Genomic DNA, 22,193 nt, shown 5'->3' with positions numbered 1-22,193 from the left:
AAAATTTCAAAAGAACCAACATTAGAGGAGTTGGATGAAGTAATACAGAGAAGCAAAAATGGAAAAGCCCCTGGTAAAGATGGAATTAATATGGAACTAATAAAATACGGGGGAAGGGAACTAAGAGGTAAAATACTGGCACTATTGAAAAATATATGGAAAGAAGAGAAAATGCCAGGGGACTGGGAGGTAGGGCAGATCATAACAGTACATAAAAAGGGAGACCAAAAAATCTGTGAAAATTATAGAGGAATAACGTTACTAAATACAACATATAAAATAATGACATTAATAATAAAAAAGAGGTTATCAAAGATCACAAAGAAGACAGTAGGACAGTACCAATGTGGATTTACAGAAGGAACATCTACAATAGATGCAATACACACAACAAAACAAATAATGGAAAAAGCAAACGAGTATAAATTAGAATTGGAAATGTTATTCATATACTTCAAACAAGCATTTAATTCAATTAAAAGAAACGGATTAATAATAGCACTTAAAAAATTAAAAATTCTTCATAAACTCAGAAAATTAATAGAAATGACAATGAGAACTACAAAAATAAGCATAAAGACACAAAGAGGAGAGACAGAGGAATTCATTATAAATAAAGGGATGAAACATGGAGATGCCTTATCAACAACGCTATTTAATCTAGCATTAGAATATGTACTACGAAATATAAATAAAGGAAATCTCAGAACATGAGGTGGTCAAATAATTGCATATGCAGACGATATTGCTATTATTGTAAAAAACAGAAAAATAATGAAAGAAATGCTAGAAAAAATAAGAGACAAAGGGGATGTAATGGGGCTAAGATTAAATCAAGAAAAGACAAAAATATTAAGATTAGGGAAAAAACCAATGAAAGAAAAAATCAAAATAGGAAGTTCTGAGTTTGAAGAAGTAGAATACTTCAAATACCTAGGAGTTACAATAAGTAAATCCGGAGAAAGGAAATCCGAAATAAAAGAAAAAATATTAGCAGCGAATAAAGCTTATTTTGCAAACAAAAGATTACTTAAAAGCAAAACACTGACTAAAAAAAGTAAGATGAGCATTTATAACACCATAATTAGGCCAATATTATTATATGCAGGAGAAACAATGACGGTGGTTAAAAAAGATGAAGAAGACTTAAGAATAGCAGAGAGAAAGATTATGAGAACCATACTAGGACCAATCAGAACAGCGCAAAATGAATATAGAAGCAGAACAAAAGTAGAAATTAAGGAAGAACTTAAGGAAGACATCGTAACTAAAATAAAGCAATGCAGAGTTAGATGGTTAGGTCACATTTGGCGAGCAGGCGATGAGGCAGTGACATACGCAATGATAGAATGGAATCCAGGAGAAAAAAAGAAGGGGAAGACCGAGATCAAAGTGGCTGCAAGAAGTTGAAGAAGACCTCGAAAGGGCAGGAGTCAGAGAATGGAGAAGAAGAACTAGAGACAGGAAAAAATGGAGAGATATTGTCAAGAAGATAAGATAAACAAAAAAGACTGATCCACTTAAGAAATAGGATCTAGAAAGCATTTGCCGTTTAACCCCACACTGGGGTGTATAGCCATTATATATATATATATATATATATATATATATATATATAACTTTTACGTTTGTAAATGTTTTTGGACAAGACATAAATTTACATTTAACTTTTTTGCTCTTTAAGTTAGCTCTATTTATGTTAAAAAATATTAAAGGATACATTATTTTAACAAAAAAGGTATACTTGTTAATAAGTTCAAAACACAACAGTTTTCGAGATAATCGCATTTTACTGCATAATTCTGGTTTAATGCAATAATTACTCCAGGCAACTAAGGAAAACTAGACAAAAACATTAATACTTCTGAGTATTTGAGATTGGATAACTTATTATAGAAAACGACATCATCGAAGCAGTGAACGAATATGTATACCAGGGAGCGCTTCTTAACACTGAAAATAATACTACCGCAGAGATAAACGGTCTACAGATACTATGTTGGGCTTAATCTTCTCCTTAAATCCACAATTATATCGAGAAATACAAAAATAGAACTCTACAAAGCAATAATACGTCCATATGGTTCAGAGTTAACATCTGGTTAAGATACCTGGACTTTAACAAAAAGTAATAAAAACATGTTAGGAATCTAATTACTAATTCGAATCTATGGAGCAGTGAATGACATTGGAGTGTGGAGGCGATACAACTTTGAAATTTATAGAATATATTAGGAACCAGATATCGTTAAACATATTAAAGTGGGACGTCTGAGGTTAATATTGCCTGTAATGCAGATGGAACAAAATGACCCAGCTAGAAAACGCTTCTTGATAGACCCATTGGTCAGAGAAGAATAGAAAGACCCAGAACAAGGTTCCTTGATAATATTGATAAAGACATGACAAATAGGAATACGTGCTTGGTGGAGCACGAAGGCGATGGTTATGGACGACAGAAGAGAAATTCTTGTGGAAGTTCGGACCCACTCAGGGTTGTAAAGCCAGAATGATGATGATGAGGTCGAATAACCAGTAGATATCACAATCCTAACGTGATACTATAATTCCTACTTTGAATTATTTTCTTCTCTTTTATTTATTCTATTCAACTGAAAATGTCGTTTTGACATTGACAATCTGTTTTTCAATTATGGCACATCTACACAAAATTTATATTTTACGTATAAGTCCATTCAATACTTGTTTTATTAGGAAGGTAAAAGTTTCAAATTTAGTTTTAATGTCATAAAATAATTAAAAATCTTTGATTGCAGTTACATACCTATTCTTCAAACAAATCAAAGAATTGGAGAAAGAAAGCGGTAAGATCTACCCATTATTAATGCTAATTTTTTGTAAATATCATTTTTTTTACTGGAAGCGCTATTATAAAAATACATAGAATTTGTAGATTCCTTCCTTGAAGGAGTAATTTGTAATTGGATCTGTATACAAATTTGTGATATATGACTTTTGTGGAAAACTCTCCTTAATCCCGTTATGCATATTTTATTGCCACAATTTTTTATTTATCGTTTAAATTATTTGAATGCTTAACCGTTTTAAACCTTCTTATAACTTATATTTTAGTGTTTGTTTGTTAACGTTAGTGAAATTCTTAAAGCCTAGAAAATTCTTCCCTCTTTTAATATGTTAGATATGTCTCTTATGATGTAGTTCGTACTATATTGTAGTATTATTACTTTTCGTTGAGATTTTATATTTTTTATATCTCAATAGTTTTGTTTCTATGATTTCTGAGAAAAAATTCTCGAACAAGGTAAATGATAGCTCCTACGTTGAGCTTCTACGTAGAATATAAAACCCAATATTGATCAATACCATATGTAGCAGGAACCACATGTTTATCCAAAACTTTTTAAACCTCGATAATATTGTGGATGACTACAAGATTTTTTAGATCTCTTTAATTATCTCTATAAAGTTCGGCTCAAAGCATAACAGATCAGCTAGTATATCAAAAACAACATACAAGTATCGGTATTAACGAAAACTCCCGTCACAAGGCGTTACATGAAACCTAGCCTTATCATCTATAAAAGTTCATCATCAGTTCTTAAAATATCTTTTAATCTTCTTTGAACTCAGATTATGAGTATATATATATATATATATATATATATATATATATATATATATATATATATATATATATATATATATATATATATATATATATATATATGTAGTACTCATTTAGGAAATATGATACGGTCTGGAAAAAATGGAGAAGTCATTAGCGTTGTGATTTAGTCACAAAATCCAAAATTAAAAAATGTTTGGCTTTGTAGTAAATGAAAAACTGCAATCAGAGTCCAACCAATTAATTCTAAAATGAGTATCGTAAGCATAACGGGTAAATAAGACAATTTATCTAATTTTTGGATTTCCTAAATCAATTATATACAAAAGCTAATAGTCATGACACCAAAATAATATTAGGAGATTTAAGCGAGGTTCCTACAGCCTCTGCCGCTTCTCGCATTTCGACCGCCATCGTTTTCTGTTATCCATTCGTCTTCTTTAATGGCTCTATATCTCATTGTGTGCCGTAAATTTTCTTCCCAGACAACTGAAGGCCTTCCCCTTCTTGTTCTTTGTTGTGGTATGTAATTTAAAGCTTTCTTTGGCCATCTATCTTCATTCATTCGCTTCACAAGCCCATACCACACTAGTTGTCTCGTTGCAATTCTGTCTACACTGAAATATACAGTATTTGTCCACCTTCTGATATCTCCATTCCTGATATGATCTTTTTTGGATACACCACACGCTCTCCTTAGAAAATCCATTTCTACTATTTCTATTCTTTTTCTATCTTTTTTCGTCATCCGCCAAACTTCTGTCCCATAAGTCATAATAGTCTCTACCAAGGTTCGATAGATTGTCAATTTTGTTTCTAATCTAATATCTTTAGACCATAGTAGAGAGTTTAGCATATTTACCGCTTTTTTTCCCTGCTGCGTTCTGTTTTCGATGTCTCTTTTGGTAGTTCCTTCTTTAGATATTATAGATCTGAGACATTTATATTCATTGCACGTTTTTGTGTTTCTAATTTCTAGCCCTTTATCTTCTTCATCATCTTCTATTTTAAGATACTCTGTCTTTGACATATTCATATTGAGGTCCCATTTTTCATATTTTTTCTTTAGTTTTCTAAACATGTAGTGCATGTCTTTCTCATTATTCGCTACGACTACCTGATCATCTTCGAAAAATAAAGTTGTTAGACATTTACCACCGCCGTGAAAATATCCACCAAAAAATATCACAATAAAAGTAAATGTAGAAGAAGAACTAACTGACTCTATTGAAGCTGGCAATGGGATGAGACAGGGAGATAAATAACCGTAACTTGGAAGTGGGCAAAGAATGGTGAGCTTTTTCGCAATCTATAAAACACATAACATCTTTTGTCTGATCTTTCCATATTTGTAATAACACTGTATGACAAAAGAGTATTTATCTGCTCCCTAACCATTGACGGAACTCCTTTAAGTTTTTTTGTAATTTATTTAAATTCGTGGGTGAACAAATTTCAAGATGATGTTTACCAACAAACACTTTACTAAAGTGATTGCGTTTATATATAGGATGTGTTAAAATAAGCGAGATGGTCGAATATTTCGCTAAATAAACATTAGATAGATAAACGGAAAATCACATGTTTAAGATTTCAGACCCCCTGGCTACACCCCCTTAAAGAAGGAGGCCAATCTTAAACGAGAACCCTCATTTTTTATTCAGAATTAAATAGTTTTTTAGAATTGTTGATAGATGGCGTTAAAATCGGAAAAAAGGTATACACAACCAAACTTATATGAAATCATCTAATGTTTCTTAATATTTTAAGTGAATTTAAAAAACCAATATACGAACAAATAAAAAAATATTTAAAAAAACTCAAAAAATATTTATTTTAAAGCAATTGAATCATCGTGGACGGATGTAGCTTAGCGGCAAGATACTGGCTTTGTTAGCCAGAGCGCACGAGTTCGAATCTCGGCACCAACAACGACATTTTCATTTCTAAAAATGATACGAGCCGTTCACCGTGCTTCGAAGGGCACGTAAAGCCGTCGGTTCACCTGGGCTAGTGTGCATCGACACTAGCACTAGCTACTTAAAGCAGGGTGTAAGATGCAATTGGCACTGGAACAATACATAAACAATACCGGGTGGTGAATCGCCAAACGGGCCATAGGAAACTCAATGGGAAATTCTAAATTGTTGAATTCCTGCTTCCCTAATTATTTTACATCAAAAGGCATAAAAAACTATTTGTAGAGGACTGAAATTTGTATTTAAAACAAATGTTAAAATTATTCTACGAATTAAATTTATTCCAAAATTTTGTAAAAATACTATAATACATTTTTCAGGCCATCCCTTAAAGTCAGGCCACACGAGGTACAAGAATGTGTATCATATGTTGCGTTTGGTCATATTGATGATTCTGATATTTGACAATATTTGAATTGTCAATATTTTTATTTTATGATTAAATTATACACAAATACTAAACTACGTAAATTTTCACAAACAGTACTACTAGTGAATAATAAATAGTACTTTGTAAACAATAAATTATATTGTTTACAAAGCAATTAAATTGATGAAATGTACTCAGTTCACAAAAAATCGCAATAATGTTGTATTCAGGTAATAGTGCGAGCACTGCCGGATCTTTATTTAACACAAGATATCATAATACACTCCAATTCAATTCCAGGTTATACAATTCAAAAAATTTCAATATAGTTTTACTGTGATCCTTCCTAAATATAATTTATGATAATTTCTAAACGTAAAACTATAATGTTCAAACAATAAGCCATTTTGTACTAAGCAGTATCCCACTCGATTGTAAAATTCTCGTCTAACATTAGTCAGAATGCGTGACGGCGTTATTTTTGTACGCTTTTCAATAATTCGCATTTTTAATGCTTCAATATCTGTAAACTTTTGGTCAGAATATATTTTTGATTTTAGATGCCCCCAGATAAAATAATTGTTTGGAGCTAGATCTCCCGATTTCGGGGACCACTTAATATTACAGTCAGGTCCAACGAAACAATTATTAAAGCTTTTTTTTAAAACAGCTGACATCTGACATTTTTTAAAAAAATTTGAAACCAAATTTACGTGAAGCTATTTCTGCAAGTCTGGGTAAAATCTTTTCTTGTAGCAAGTCTAGAAACATTTTTTTGTCACTAAACAAAATGTTTTTTAAAAATTGTCTATCTACATTAGCCCCCTCTAAAATTTCATAACAAAATTTCGCTCGTCGCTCAGCAGCTCATTCTCTTAGTTCTTGATGACATTGAAATTTATATGAACATAATTTATTCCTTTTTAAAATTTTTAAGGCCGTGGAATTATGAATATTAAACTAGTCTGCAATGATCCGAGAACTTATTCTAGGATTTTCTACAACTGCTGTTAATACATTTATTTCATTTTGATTTTCTAAATTTATTGGTACCTCAGCAATATTGTTTGTACAGGTACAATTAGAAATCACGTCCCGAGTTTTATTAAAATTTTGTAAAATCCTTTGAATTGTTGAATGACTTGGAATTGGTCTATTGGGATATCTTACGCTAAATAAAGAACTGACAATTCGCGCACTATTGCCTAAATAAAACATTTTTATTATTGCTACTTTCTCTTCAACTAAATACATTTTTTAATCTACTATATTATTTTTTAAACAATAAATCACAAAATTAGAATTTTGGCAATTCAAATATTTGAAATTCAAATACAAATATCACTAATGTTTGTATTTTGAGAACGATTTCCGAAGTGGAAATTGAAACGTCAATAAACGTACTTTAACCTTTAATTGTGGCTTATTCCCATCTAAATAAATATTGTCAAATATCAGAACCATAAATATGACCAAACGAAACATGTCATACACATTCTTATGCCGCGTCTGGCCTGACTTTAAGTGATGACATAAAAAATGTATTATATTCTTCCAAAATTTTGATATACATTTTATTCGTAGAACAATTTTAACATTTGTTTTCGATACATATTTCAGTCCTCTACATATAGTTTTTGTTGACTTTTGATATAAAATATTTAGGAAAGCAGAAATTCAACAATTTAGAATTTCCCATTAAATTTTCTATGGCCCGTTTGACGATTCACCACCCTGTATATAAACAGTACATAAAAATTTAAAATAGAAAATAGTAAACCCCTAAAATAATAAATTAAAACTACTTGCTTTAAAGTCAATAACACAAAAATTTTCAATGTGAAACGTCTAAATTGTTTTTATTTATTTATGTTTTATTTGGTAGTCAGTGTAACCACCCCTAGCCCAATATGTAAGCTTAAATTCTCGTCGGCAAACTCCTAAACAAATTGTCAATATTTGGTTGTGATAGGTTGTTCCATTCTTCAAGAGCAGTATGTACTAGATGTGCAGTGGTTTGTGGATTTAACCAGTGAGCTCCAATTCTTCTTTTAAGCATATCCCACATTTGTTGTTTAGGATTAGAGTCGGGTGAGCAAGCAGGCCACTCCATAACAGTGGTATCTTCTGCTACAAGGAAGTCTGTAGTCACTCTGCTGGCATGTGGAAGTTTATTATTATGCATGAAAATTAAATATTCCCCCATTTCACCTCTGCTATCTACAAGTTCTAGAACTAACTAAACCTACTTACGAGTTATTAAAGTTATTTTTATTGAAAATTAAAGTAGTTTTTTACTGATCCTAATTCCTCCTTAGAACATGACATACTTTTTTATATGTGAGAGCAGATGTGACAATTTTCATTTTTGTTTATCTTCCTTGTCCTCTAAGTACACGAATTTGTCGGTCACTTGATTTTTCACAAATCCTGGTTTCGTCTGCAAATTTTTACTGTTTTTGCCAATTTTTATTGTTTTAGCTTTAAGGTTGAAGACACCAATTTAGGCGATCGATCTTGACCTGCCTGGAAAAATCGGGAACCCGTAACTGTATACTATTGTATAGTCCTTGGTTACGAAGTTTTTTATCTTATCGTTTTAACTGAAATACTTACCTGCAGCTTCCAAAAGTTGCCATTGGCGCTATGGATAAACTGTAGGGTCTCTTCTAGTTACTTGGAAAATGAAATAAACGTGGCGAGCCATTGTTACGTTTTGGCGACTTTGTCTTAGTCTATTCCTAAGTGTAACTAATTCTTGATACCTAGCATAAGTTTTTGACATAACGCCCTACTACTGCCACTATGTCCCTCTGAGACATTACTTGCTTCACAAGACCAATATTCTTTTACTTTTGAATATACGTTAACCCCACATAAGGCATATTTTTATTTGTGAACTTAAAACTAAAGTTTATCGAAGTATTTCCGTTTAATTTACAGCTAAAGCAAATAGTCAATAAAATACCGAATCTTTATTCTTCCCAACAACAGCAAGTTTTTTCAAAAGAAATAAATATTGGTTTGATTTACATAATGATTCCATATAAGTTTGGCTATTGTGTATATCGTGATACACTAGAAAAATTATGGAAAGGGTTTATTATCTCGAGAAATACACTTCCAAATAAAAAACCAAAAAACACATAATATATACTTTAAAAATCTATCGAACGGCACCAAACATGACCCCGCATCCCACTCCCTAGGTGTGAGGCTATGGGCAACTTTAAAATTTTAAATGGAAACTCCCATTTTGATTGCAGATTAGGATTCTACCTGACAAAGTAAACAAGATTTATCTAAAACATTTTTCGATTCGCGATAGATAGCGCTGTAATTACAGAAACATATATACAGATCTGCAAACTAATTAATAAAACATAAAATAAAATAATGTTTTGTAGAATTTGAATCTGCATTTAAAAATGGGGATTCTTATTTAATATTTTAAAGTTGCATCCCGTCCTGACCCCAGGGGTGGGAAGAGGGCGTGGTCGTATTTAATGCTATTCGATAGAGTTTTTAAACATGTGTTTTTTATTTTTTTATTTTGAAGTGTATTTCTCGAGCTCTAAATCATTTTTTCCAAATATAACGCCATCTATCAACAATTCGAAAAATCTGTTTATAAAAGTTACTTATTTTTTATGGGAAATCCAAGTCTACATTAAAAATAGGGGTTTCCATTAAAGATTTTAAAGTTGTGTTTTTCAGTTATTCGATCCGATGTTCCATTCGCGAAATATTCGACCGTCCCGCTTCTTTTAACATACCCTATATGTGTTTCGCTATGGTGTTATAATACTTTTAATACCTTCCAGTGCTTTTTGTATGTATATCCTCCAGTTTCTGACTTAATAAACCACGAAAAGATCTAGAAAATATCTAAGTGAGGCTTCTTCTTCTTCTCATTGCGCCGTCTCCTTTCGAAGGTTGGCGATCCAAATGGCAATTATAGTTTTGGAAACTGCTGCGCGAAAGATCTCTGCGGATGAGCGGTCGAACCATCTCCTCAGGTCTTTCAGCCACGAGTTCTGGCGTCTTCCTACTGATCTTTTGCCCTGTACTTTTCCTTCCAGTATAACTTGAAGTAATTCATATCTTTCGCCTCTCAGCACATGACCCAAGTATTGCATTTTCCTCTCTTTGATTATTTTTAGTAATTCTTTTTGTTTACACATGCGACGAAGTACCTCAACATTAGTAACTCTTTGTACCCATGGAATCCTCAACATTCGTCTGTATATATACATCTCAAAGGCATCTATTCTTTTTTCTACTTCAGAGTCCATTGTCCAACTTTCACAGCCATACAGTAAGACAGAAAAAACGTAACATCTGATCATTCGGATTCTAAGCTGTAGACTAAGGTCTGATCTTGTAAAAAATGTTTTAATCCTCATGAATGTTTTCCTTGCTTGTTCGATTCTTGACAGGATTTCTTTTTTTGGATTACACTGACTATTTATATTTGTTCCCAAATATTTTATGGAATTTACCTGTTCTATTATTTGACCCTTGGCATACACCTGTACGTTTATTGGTGTCTTTGAAAATGAGGCTAGAACTTTCATAAACTTTTTACAAATCATCGTTTAATATAACTTAACACTATTTTAAGGTAAACCAGTATTTTATAGTTAAGTCTTCTTTATTCGTTAATTTGAATGTCTCTTAGAACGTAGTTGGGAGATTTGTTGGGACTCATTGTTCAAGTTTGCTATATTTGCGACACATCTCATTTAAAAAGTTTATGCTTAGTCACAATTTTGTTCGCTACTTTTAAGGACCACTGTGTTAACCGCGTTTATAACAAAGATAAAAATGTACAAGTTTGTATGCGTATTACTTTTCAAAAAAAAAACAAAAGTTTGTAAATTATAGATTATAGACAATAGATCTTTGGTCCCATGGGTGTTATAATGTTAACTAATTTTTAGATTGGTGCTCTTGGATTATTAATTGGAGGAACAGGTGTTTTATTATGTACATTAAACAGTTCAGTTAGAGCATCTATATTAGAATTGTATCCGCCAAAAAATAAATGGGGCCACCAGGGACTAATTACTGCATTGGACCATGCAAGGTATATATTCTCATAGGTAATATAATTTTTGTTAAAGCTAAACTCAGAAGCATTTTATATTTTCTTTATGATTAACTATGGGATTAGTAACAAAAAATTTTAGTGTCACAGTACTTGCTATAATTTTTCTTAAAGTTTAAAGTTTTCTTTTCTCTTAAGTTGAAGTAGATTTCATGTTACTGAATAAACCAAATGATTATCAAAAATATTGAGAATATCACCTTAAAGCCATCTACTTTAAAATAAAAAGGGTATGGCAGATAAACGACGCCCTTTATATTTCAAAATAATTTTAAAATGTAGGTTTTATCAACCTACAAACTAATAATTTAAAATTTTAAAAATTTTTTACTCTTTCGCTGTAATCTTCCATTCCGTTAGTGGTGATTCACCCTGTATACAAGGAAAAATTTTTATGTATGTAATTGTTGTTATTACTTACATAAAAATAAAATTAAAGCTGCATTTGTTTTTTTAGTTAAATCTTATCTAAAGCGTTAATAAATATGTCATGTTAAATAATAGTTAAATTTAACTATTTTTATTAGAACTATAATAATTACGTACCTATATCTGTAAATTAAAGAAACAAGTATTTATGATGCAATATTTTGTATTCAACTATACATATCCTTTTATTGATGAAATTAATTAACTACAACTACACAGTGCTGAATACGGCTCTGATTAGAATGAATGATATATCGACAATCTAATAGCAACACGTGCCTGAGAGTTTTGGCAACAAAGATCTCCATAAGCGTAATGTTATTTTCTCAACTTGAAACAAAGTATGAATGAATTTATCATGTGATTTGTTAAAGTTACGCACTCCCTATCTCTTGATGAGAACAGAAACGATCAATGTGTTCAATAGGCGTACTATGTGAAAAAAACTTTTGCTAGAAAGATGATCCTTGCTGCCCTTTATTTTATTTTTGGTTGTTATTTGAGTATGATAATTTTTATAGTGAAACTATACTTTTGTAATTTCATATTAAGAAATTAACATTTATTTAAATTATAGTATCAGAAGGGGTTACGAGGTCTACAAACAGGCATGCATATCTTGTCATTCTTTAAGATATGTGGCTTACAGACATCTAGTAGGAGTAACTCATACAGAAGCAGAAGCTAAAGCTGAAGCTCAAGAGCAGATGATAGTAGATGGACCTGACGAAGAAGGAAACATGTACGAACGACCGGGAAAACTATCAGATTTCTTTCGCCCTCCATATCCCAACGAAGAAGCTGCCCGAGCTGCTAACAATGGAGCATATCCTGCCGATTTGACTTACGTAATTCTTGGTAGAAAACACGGTAAGCGACAAACAATAAATTAATACTGTATCTTATATATAGAGTACATTCCACACATGTTCAATGGGATTTATGTCTGGAAACATCGCTGGCAGCTTGGATATATATCGGCGGATATCTTCTGTCTCTAGATTGAGTTCTGTGTGGGCGGTCGTTATCATCATAAATACAACATTTTCACTCACTACTCCCAGCCATAATTTTACATGAGGTTCTAAAATCCGTGTAATGTACCTTTGCCAATTAGAGTCCCGTCAATAACCAGCAAGTCCGTGCGTCCACCTATCATAATACTTGCTTAAAACAAAACACTGCCACCAGCGAAATAAAGTATGGGACGGTCATATTCTAGTTGTGCAGCACTTGTTGTTTCTCGCTAAATAGGAATTCGCCGCCTATCACTATTTAAATAGATTTTGCTCTCGTCTGAAAAAAGCTCGCAACACCTAAACTGTTGAGGGAGCTCTACGTATTCTTGAGTATACTGGAGGTGGTGCAAAACATATCTAGGTTGTAGCTGAGGAACTCTTATTGGTGGATGACTTCTCAAAGCTGACTCTAAAATTCTTCCTCTTATTGTAGCTAACGATGCTTTGACTCATGTAGTGTACGTAAAGTCTCTTTGGAGGTCTAGTCCAGACATAGAAGAATTACTCCGAATGGAAATTCGATATATCTATTCTATTACTTATTGGTAACTCGGGTTCTACCAGAGTGAGCTCTATTCTGTATCAAATTTGTCTCCATAAGCCTATTCGATATCCTCCGAGAAACACCCACTATTTCTACCACGAACCGCTGTGAATGGCCTTCTTTAACTAAAGCAATAATTCTTGCACGGTGCAACTCAGAAATTAACTTACGATTTATTATAAATCACGCTTTCAGAAATTTTGCCAGAATAAATTTTTCAAATGTTTACAACTTTGCAAAACCAGATCAATTAAATGGGTATTTATAAAATAAAAAACCAAGTAAGTTATATTTTATAAGAAAAAGGCCTATTAAATATGTGATAAGAGGATTTATAAAAGTGTAAAGATCGTGAATATGAGTTGAGATGCATAACTTGTCGAACTATGTATATTATTAAACTCATCGTAATATTAATTAGTCATTAGTATTCACTTAGGCTACATCAGTAAAATTAAATGTAAAAACTATGAGGTAATCGTCACAGCGGTTTACAGTCCGCCAAGCCATGCCAACAAGAAAAATCAATATGTAGTTTTTTGGCCACTCAATGACATAGATTTATCCTTGAAGGAGACTTCAATGCAAAACATACGCATTGGGGTTACAACTGACTACCACCAAAGGGAAAGAATTTTTAGAAGCGATGAAATATATAAAATGCGACGCAATATCAACGAGAAAGCCAACATACTGGCCTACTGACACAAATAAAATCCCAGACCTTATCGACTTCTTTGTAGTCAGAAATATTTCAACAAATTACATAGAGATAGAAGAGGCATTGGATATGAACTCGGACCATTCTCCAATTATTCTCACACTCAGTGACACTGTTATCAAAAAAAAGCCCCCCTAGACTTGCTAACAAAAATACTGACTGGTAAAATTTTCAGATAGACCTTGAAGAGAAGATTAACCTCTCAGTTCCATTAAGAAGCGTTGATCAACAAGAGGCAGAAGTAGAATTACCCAACAAAAATGTACAATAGGCTGCTTGGAACAACAGCACGAACAGTGTCGAAAGAATAAAAGGAAATAACTACCAGAAAGAAATCAGAGAAATGATAACCGAAAAAAGAAAACTGAGACGCAAGTGGCATCAGTCTAGGCACTTTTTTCCAGGCTATTTCAACTGGGCGAAAAAAAAGTCACGTCCAGAACCTGAGTTAAGTGTGTGCTATTGGGGGGTATACAAATTAGGCTTACTTGGTTTCTCGACATAATTTGAGTAAATGAACTGTCAAATGAGAAGAAAGGTTGTCGCATATTAGGATTTTTTTTCCTTCTAATTTTCTTAGCCTAGGTATCATTTGAAGCTCCAGCCAATCAGTAAATATATTGCTATCAAACCACCCAGAAGAACTAGCTTTATATCGACATCCTTTTGGCCCATTTCTTGTCCACGTGGTCCACATCTTGCTGGCTCGATAAACAATATATGGAGGCAACAGTTCTCCAGCCGCATTTTCTGCAAACATGACGGAAATTGATGTCTTCGATGCATTTCGAATTAATTCAGGATACTTGCAACCTTTCTTCACGAGTACCCTCTTTTTTCCTGGATCATCCGTAAGGTTTGTTTCGTCAAAATTCCATATGTTCCTTGAAGGCACCTCTAATATTTCGGTCATTAAATTTTCAAAGTAGCTCCTTATCATTGTCTCATTTACTGCGGCTCTCGTACGCTTGACATTCTCAGCGAAACGTCGGGATATACCTGGATGTCTGGATGTCTTTAACAATGTGACGGAATTCTGTTGTATCTACAGGAAAGCCAAACTCTCCCAATGTAACAACACACTGAACAAAATCTTCTTCTTGTAAAGAAAATATGGGCTGTTTTCCAGGTTTCCTTAGGTATCTTTCTTTAACTTTATTTAAAATTGTTCTTCTTGATATGTTGTACTTTTTCTCTGCTTTTCGGTGTGAAATTTCTTCTGCTTTTATTGCATTTAAACACTCCTGCAATGTCTCTGCAGTGTAGTCTGCATACCTTTTTTATCCAGGCCTTTTATTGTAGTTTCTGGGCATGTCTGAAACAAAACGTATAATATATTGATTTTGGTCATGAATATTTTTATTTTAAAATATCAGTACCCATAAAAATTTACTCAAAAGCTGATAAATAATTAAAGAAAATTTACATATATTTTGGAGTTACTTTATCTCGGAGCAAAGTAGACCCAAAAACGTGTTTCGGGGTTACTTTGCTAGAGTCTTATAGAGCAAAGTAATCCTAACAACGTGTTTTGGGTATACTTTGCGCCGGGTAAAACTAACCTAACCAAAATTGTTAAATTTCGCAAATATTATATCGGTTCGGTATCGGTAAGAAGATAATTGATATTTTGATAATGTTTCCCTTTTTTTTAATGTAGCTTATTGGAGAATCCTTTCATTTTATTTCTTGAAAATTATTTAGGTATGAACATTTTTAAATCATTAGCATCAAGTTGTTCTTTCGTTTTTAATAAAATTAAAACGAAACGCTCCTAATTCTTCTTTGAATGTAGTCAGACGCTCTATTCGTTAATCTACGTGGCAACTCTTTTAGAAGCGAAGCTTCTATACTGGCATCGTATTACTTTTTCTTAATAGTAAAATACTGAGGCAAGCGTCACAGAACTAGGGCCACGAGAAGGCATTTATATAAGAATAGATTAATTGAATGGTTCGATGATTTACTTTAAATTGCAGGATTTCGATGTTTTATGGTATTGAGAGCAAAATTTAATACTAAAATAAACGTGCGATGAATTGTGCAATGACACAAAAATTAAACGAACGATGTGTAATGAATCCTTGAGAATTCCGACGAACACACGAGAATTTATTCTTGAGACACTTCAGTAACTGTTGTAAAGCATCACTTTTTTACGAATATTAACTTAACTTTAATTTAAAGCGACAAAATCACAAAAAAAATAGACAATTCTATTTTTTCTATTATTCTATTACTTGACAAGCATGTCTTGACTCACGCCTTGTTTGTCGTGAGATATAATTGCATAAAAATGGATAACAAAATATCGGAAGGAAGGGTAAAATCTAGTCTTAAATCTAAAAATATACCTGTTAAATTGGGTTAAATTTTCAAGGCTCGCACACACAATTCATAACTGCACTTCTCTGAATAAAAGTTCCAAACGAAAACCATTAACAAACAATAGCCGGCTTTCTACTTTACCTAATGGTAAATTCAATACCCATTTAAAAGATAACAATTGCACTTGCTGACCTTTAAAACCAAGGTACATATTGAACAATAATTTTAATCTTTGAAGGAGATTTCAGGCAAAATAAATTTACTAAAGAAACGTCAAAAATTACCTAAATAAAATTAAGTTGGCCGTCTTTACTTGTAGCTTGTCTGTTCCTCAACTTTTCAAATATATTTCGACCTTCTTGTATATTTATATTCGACTCTTTATTTGAGGTAATGTCTGGTGTAATAAAAGTATATTATATATATATATATATATATATAAATATATATATATATATATATATATATATATATATATATATATATATATATATATATATATATATTCCTTAACGATTTCTCCATTAATGTTAAGAGTGACATCAAGAATCTAAGCGATATATACCACCTGTTACTTAAATCAGATACCAAGAACAATACTATATCACAGATAACTAACTTGACTGATATATCCATTAACAACTAACATACCTTTATAATTAATTTTCATTAACAAAAAATATATAACATTCCCTTGCTTTTCTTAGATACGTCTCAATAAGATTCAATAATACATGAACAATATAATATAATTAAATAAAGAAAATCAAAATAATATTTCCCTTTACTGGGACTTAAATTCATTCGTTTTTTACCAATGAACCTTAACGACATAAAGATTCATACGACCTACTGAAGTTGTCAGCGCTTGCGTTCTGGCTTAAACAGAACCTCACTTTTAACTATCTAAAAATCAAAAATTTAGTTATTGCCGACAATTCAAAGAATTACCTTCTTTTAAATGTAGTTGCGTTGGGTTTTTCGATTAACCTTGGGTAAGCCTTTACGTGTCAAGTTCGAAGCTACCATACATTTCAATCCTTATAAAAAACTTTTTTTTGCACATAGTAACAAAAAACACCACTATGTTACGAGCAAAGTTTTTCAATATTCTACCTCTACAATTCTAAGTTACGGTAAGATCAATAATGTTTTAATAGATAATATATGGTAGCTAATTATAATTTATTCTCTTTCAGCCCTGAAGAAGCCAAATTAATTCTCTTTGGCGAAAACGTTCGGCAAAACAATTGATACACATTAGAGTATTTCTTGCAGATTTCCCCAATATTTAAGAGTTTACTATATATATATATATATATATATATATATATATATATATATATATATATATATATATATATATATATATTTAGGGATTCTACAGTATTCACTGCCTTCCCTCGCTCAACCGTTTCCATCTCTCTCTGTTGTTCCATTCTCCATCGTTTAGGCCTCTCTTACTCATGGCGTCGTCTACTTCATTCCTCCAGGATTTTCGGGGTCGTCCTCTTTTCCTCCTTCCTATGGGGCTCCATTCGGTTATTCTCTTTATACATCTGCTGTCGCTAGTTCTTCTTACATGTCCATACCACTTTAATCTTTTTTGTTCTATATATGTTAGTATGTTTGTTTCTATTGATGTTCTTTGCTTTATTTCGTCATTACTTCTCCTATCCATTCTTGTTACTCTGCAGCATCTTCGCAGGCATTCCATCTCTGTTGCTATTATCTTACTGCTGTTTTTCTTGTTTATGATCCAATTTTCAGCCCCATATGTCATGATACTTCGCACTAATGTTTTATAAATCTGCGTTTTTGTCTTCATATTTAGGTGTCTATCCCACCATACTGAGTTAAGTTGTCGGATTGCTGTTCTTGTTTGTCCTAATCTTTGTGTAATTTCTTCCTCTGTTGTTGCCTTTTTCGTGATTATAAACCCCAGATATTTGAATTTATCCTTTCCTTTGATTGTTACGTTGTCATCAATCTGTAGATCTTCTATGTCTTCTTCACTTGTAGATAGGTACTCTGTTTTCGCGAGGTTAATATCTTGGTATATTCTTCTTGTAGTTTCTTCATCATATAGCTGAGGTCGTCTTGGTCTTGTGCAATCACTACCTGATCGTCTGCAAAGCTTAACGTATATAGGTATTCGTTCCGTACCGGTACTCCCATGCCTTCGCATTTTCTTTTTCATGTAGTCAAGGCTTTTTCTAAGTATATTTTGAATAAAAGTATTATGTCATTTGTTCTTTCTTCTGCATAGAGCTTTTTTAGACAGTCAACGCATGTATCCTTTTCTACGTGTTTTAAGTCTATTAGTTTCTTTACTTCCATCCCGTTTCGTTCTTTGACCTGATATAAAGCGCCATATTTCCTTTTGCAGGCAGCAGATATTTAAGAATCAATATTCTGTTATATTCTTAATAAATTTAAAGCTTTATATTTATTTTTTTTTATTTTAGCCGAAGACTACATGTTTTCTCTTCTAACTGGCTACTACGACCCCCCAGCAGGAGTAGTGCTTAGGGATGGACAGTACTACAATCCATATTTCATAGGAGGTGCCACAGCAATGGGGCCACCACTATTTGATGATTCGGCTGAATATTCAGATGGTACACCGGCCTATGCAAGCCAGTTAGCAAAAGATGTGACCGTTTTCCTAAAATGGGCGGGAGAGCCAGAGTTTGACCATAGACAAAGAATGATGGTTAAGGTTTTAACGGCGGGCAGTGTGTTGATTGTAACGGTGTGGTTTTTGTTTAGATTCAGATTCATGACCCTTAGAGCCAGAAAATTTCAGTATAGACCCAAAGGTTGAGATGTGGTAAATTTTGATAGATATTCTAATGGATTTAAATTTTGATATACTTTTACGTTGTGATATTTATGATGTTATTGATTGTATTTATTTTTAATTTGTTATTTTACCTATTTTGTTACTAGATAATTTATATTGTTTTAAAATATGTACAAGACAAATTTGTCTACGAGATAGTTTTGTATCTTTAAATAAAGTATTTACAGCGAAAAATGTTTCGATTTTGGCGAAAAAAACTTTTTAAGAGAACGATGTTTGTTTTTCCGTACACAATTTTTTCCCTGTCTATACCACAGACCACTAATAACTAGACGTTTCACGCAGGTAGCTCAAGGTCAAACTAAATTAAATGTCATTTGTAGTACCGATAAAAATCTTTTGATGTTGCTATACTCTGTCTATAGTCTATACTCTGCAATTTTGGCTAAGAAATAAACTAAAAATTGTAATTGTCAATCGCCAATTGTCAGCAATTGATTAGTGTCTATATATTCAGATTTCAGATGGTTATTATTTGTCTAAATTGTTTGATTTGATAGTTATTATTCCAAAGAAATCAAACATAACTTGGTTTAATATCTCTGGATTATTGTTAGCATTAACCTCAAATTAGTTTGTACATTACAAATCACCTACCTCAGTGGTCTGTGTTTTAAATGTTCCTGGCGTTCAAATAGTGTTTTGCAGATTAATAATGATTAGTTAAATATGGTTTTTTACAATAAATGTTGTATTCTACAATGTACCAATTCGTCAGCAATTAGACATGCCTTTCCAAATCCTGATAAAGACATTATACGATTTAGGAAGTGGCTTTAGTGTTATAAAAAATCCTAATTTAGATATGATGAATTCCACAATTCCACTACAGTTTTTAAAACAAAACGAATATGCCACAGGCACTTCGAAGATAAGTTTGCTTCTACATGGAGTCATAGCTTGTACCAAAATGCAATTCCCGAAAAGAAATAGGTGATTGATTTTATATTCCTCTTCTAATCTACATCTCAGAAGTATTTCAATATTGTGTGCGGAAGCAAATGTAACAGAAAGTAAGTAACCCTGATATGTAATTAATAAAAATTATTTTACTTGAAGTGAATCATGAAGTCAATCATAATAATCAATTATTATATTAGCTTTTCGTTTTAATTGAAAGTTCTTCAACAAGTAGAGATGCACAATCTACACACATTTTTAAATCATTTGAGATACCCCATTGTAGTAAGTATTGGGAAGATAACAATAAATAATTTTCCAATTGGTTACTATTTAATGAAACTTTTTAGTTGCAGAACACAATTATGCACAGTTACCAAACGAAGAGATTTTAATTGTACAAACTTATTAGAGTAAGTTTTAACATAACAGTTTTTTATAAGTTTAGTTGCCTCCGTATCATAGACCAGCTGGTGCTAAAAACTAGAAATAGGAGCTTGCCTGTATTCATAATCTTCTATTGCTAAAATCTAACAAAGATAAATGAAGATACTGAAACATTCTAGTACTTACAATAAATTGTTTGATACTCACATCAAAAAACAGTCTACTAAGTCTCTCGCGCAGTAATGCCACTACACGGTTAATATATTGTATAGATTTTGCCTTGTAAGTATTGAATAAAGAAATTAACATAACATTTACTTTCAGGTATTTCCCTTAAGAATATCACACCACTAAAAATGTTGCAGTAGTGTAAGATATCAAGAAGTACAATTACCTCTAAAAAGAAAAAAATATATGAAGTATTAAAAACAACTACACCATAAATATTCTTTGGAAAGAAATAGTAAAAGTCTTTTAAACGCAGACTGTTTGAAGTTAAAGAGTTTTATAAAGAAAATAAATTGGTTGATCTTTAGAACATTAATAGAATGGCAGCTGCGCTAATTCAAATTCAGCACAGAGAGAGTTGTAAAGCAAAAAAGCTAAGACGATTTACTCTTAATGAAAAATGTTTAACTTTGTCTTTATAAAAACAAAGTGCTCGTTCAGATAGTATTCTTTTCAATCTATTTATCTTACCCAGTAAGCCATCATTAAACAAACTTCTGGCTCAAACTATTGGGGGCCCAGGAATTAATAAGTTAATATTTGAGTCACTAAAAGCAACAATATCAAAACTTGAAGGAATTGATAAGCATATAGCTATAATATTTGATGAAATGGAGATTATGCTAAGTCTTCCTTACAATGAGCATAGTAGGTGTGTAGATGGTTTTGAAGACATAGGAGGTAACAGCGATTCATATATAGCAGATCATGTTCTAGTTTTTATGGTAAGAGGTCTAAAAAAATAGTGAAAATCATCTATTTCATACCAATTTTGTAACAGAGATGGTGAAAAACCCCTCAAATTAAAAACGTGTTGGTGGAAGTCATTTCTAATTTCTTAGAAGCCTCAGCCTGCTATACAATAAGATCTGTGTTAAAGAAAATCAATTTAGCATCTTCCAAAATAACATATTTTTCTTTTTTCGAGTCTCATCTTCGATCTGGTCTTCTTGTTTTGGGTTCTCTAACGGCTGCCCCAATCTGAAGTTGTTTTTAAATTTCAAGAAAGAGCAATACAGTATCTTTTTGGCCTCAGTAGAATAACATATTGAAAAAGCTACTTCAAAAATCACGGGATTTTAACTCTTTCCTCTTTATATATTTTAGAAAGTATTTGCTTAATTCGTAAACACCTATATGTTTTTCCAGCAAGACCTAATCATGACTACTCCATCAGAAATTCAACCTCTGATTTGTATTTACTGAACCCGTCCACTGAGTTAGTAAAGAAATCTATATTATATTCAGCAAAAAAATTGTACAACCATCTCCCTTTGCAACTTAAATCTTCAACTTCTTTCGTTAAGTTCCGTAAAACGACAAAAACCTATTTATCTGAAAGACTATGTTATTCAGTAGAAGAGTTTCTGAACGAATAGCTTTATGTACACGTAACTAAAGTATTTGTATAAATATATATTTCAGTATTACATACAGCAACTTAAAGTATGCAATTTATTTAAATTTCGCAATATATTATGTATTTTATTATCTTTTATTTTGTGATATTGACAATTTATGTAATTTTAGTAATTTTTAAATTACTAAAAAATTATTTTTCTGACTTTTTGTAAGCTTTGTCCATAAAATTGTACAATTTTCAGTGGTAATAAAGCCTATTTCTATTGTATTCTAAATTTATATACAAAGTTGTTTTACATGTATTAAATAAATAAATAAATTATATTTTGTCTTATTTTTTCGT

General features: G+C 31.9%; 1 protein-coding gene across 1 annotated transcript; it reads left to right on the top strand.

Annotated features, from left to right (window-relative positions):
- The first annotated feature begins 2,640 nt into the window (after positions 1-2,640).
- On the top strand, positions 2,641-19,139 carry LOC140446809 (cytochrome c1, heme protein, mitochondrial-like). Its single transcript, XM_072539401.1, has 5 exons — positions 2,641-2,719; positions 2,778-2,825; positions 10,900-11,045; positions 12,073-12,365; positions 18,576-19,139. The coding sequence occupies exons 1-5, from the start codon at positions 2,654-2,656 to the stop codon at positions 18,932-18,934; spliced, it is 912 nt and encodes a 303-aa protein (XP_072395502.1). The 5' UTR covers positions 2,641-2,653; the 3' UTR covers positions 18,935-19,139.
- Positions 19,140-22,193: the final 3,054 nt, after the last annotated feature.

Source organism: Diabrotica undecimpunctata, chromosome 7 (genome assembly GCF_040954645.1).
Source record: "Diabrotica undecimpunctata isolate CICGRU chromosome 7, icDiaUnde3, whole genome shotgun sequence".
NCBI classification, from domain to species: Eukaryota; Metazoa; Arthropoda; class Insecta; order Coleoptera; family Chrysomelidae; genus Diabrotica; species Diabrotica undecimpunctata.
The sequence above is the reverse complement of the archived record's forward strand: the minus strand, read 5'-3'. Positions and strand labels throughout refer to the sequence as shown.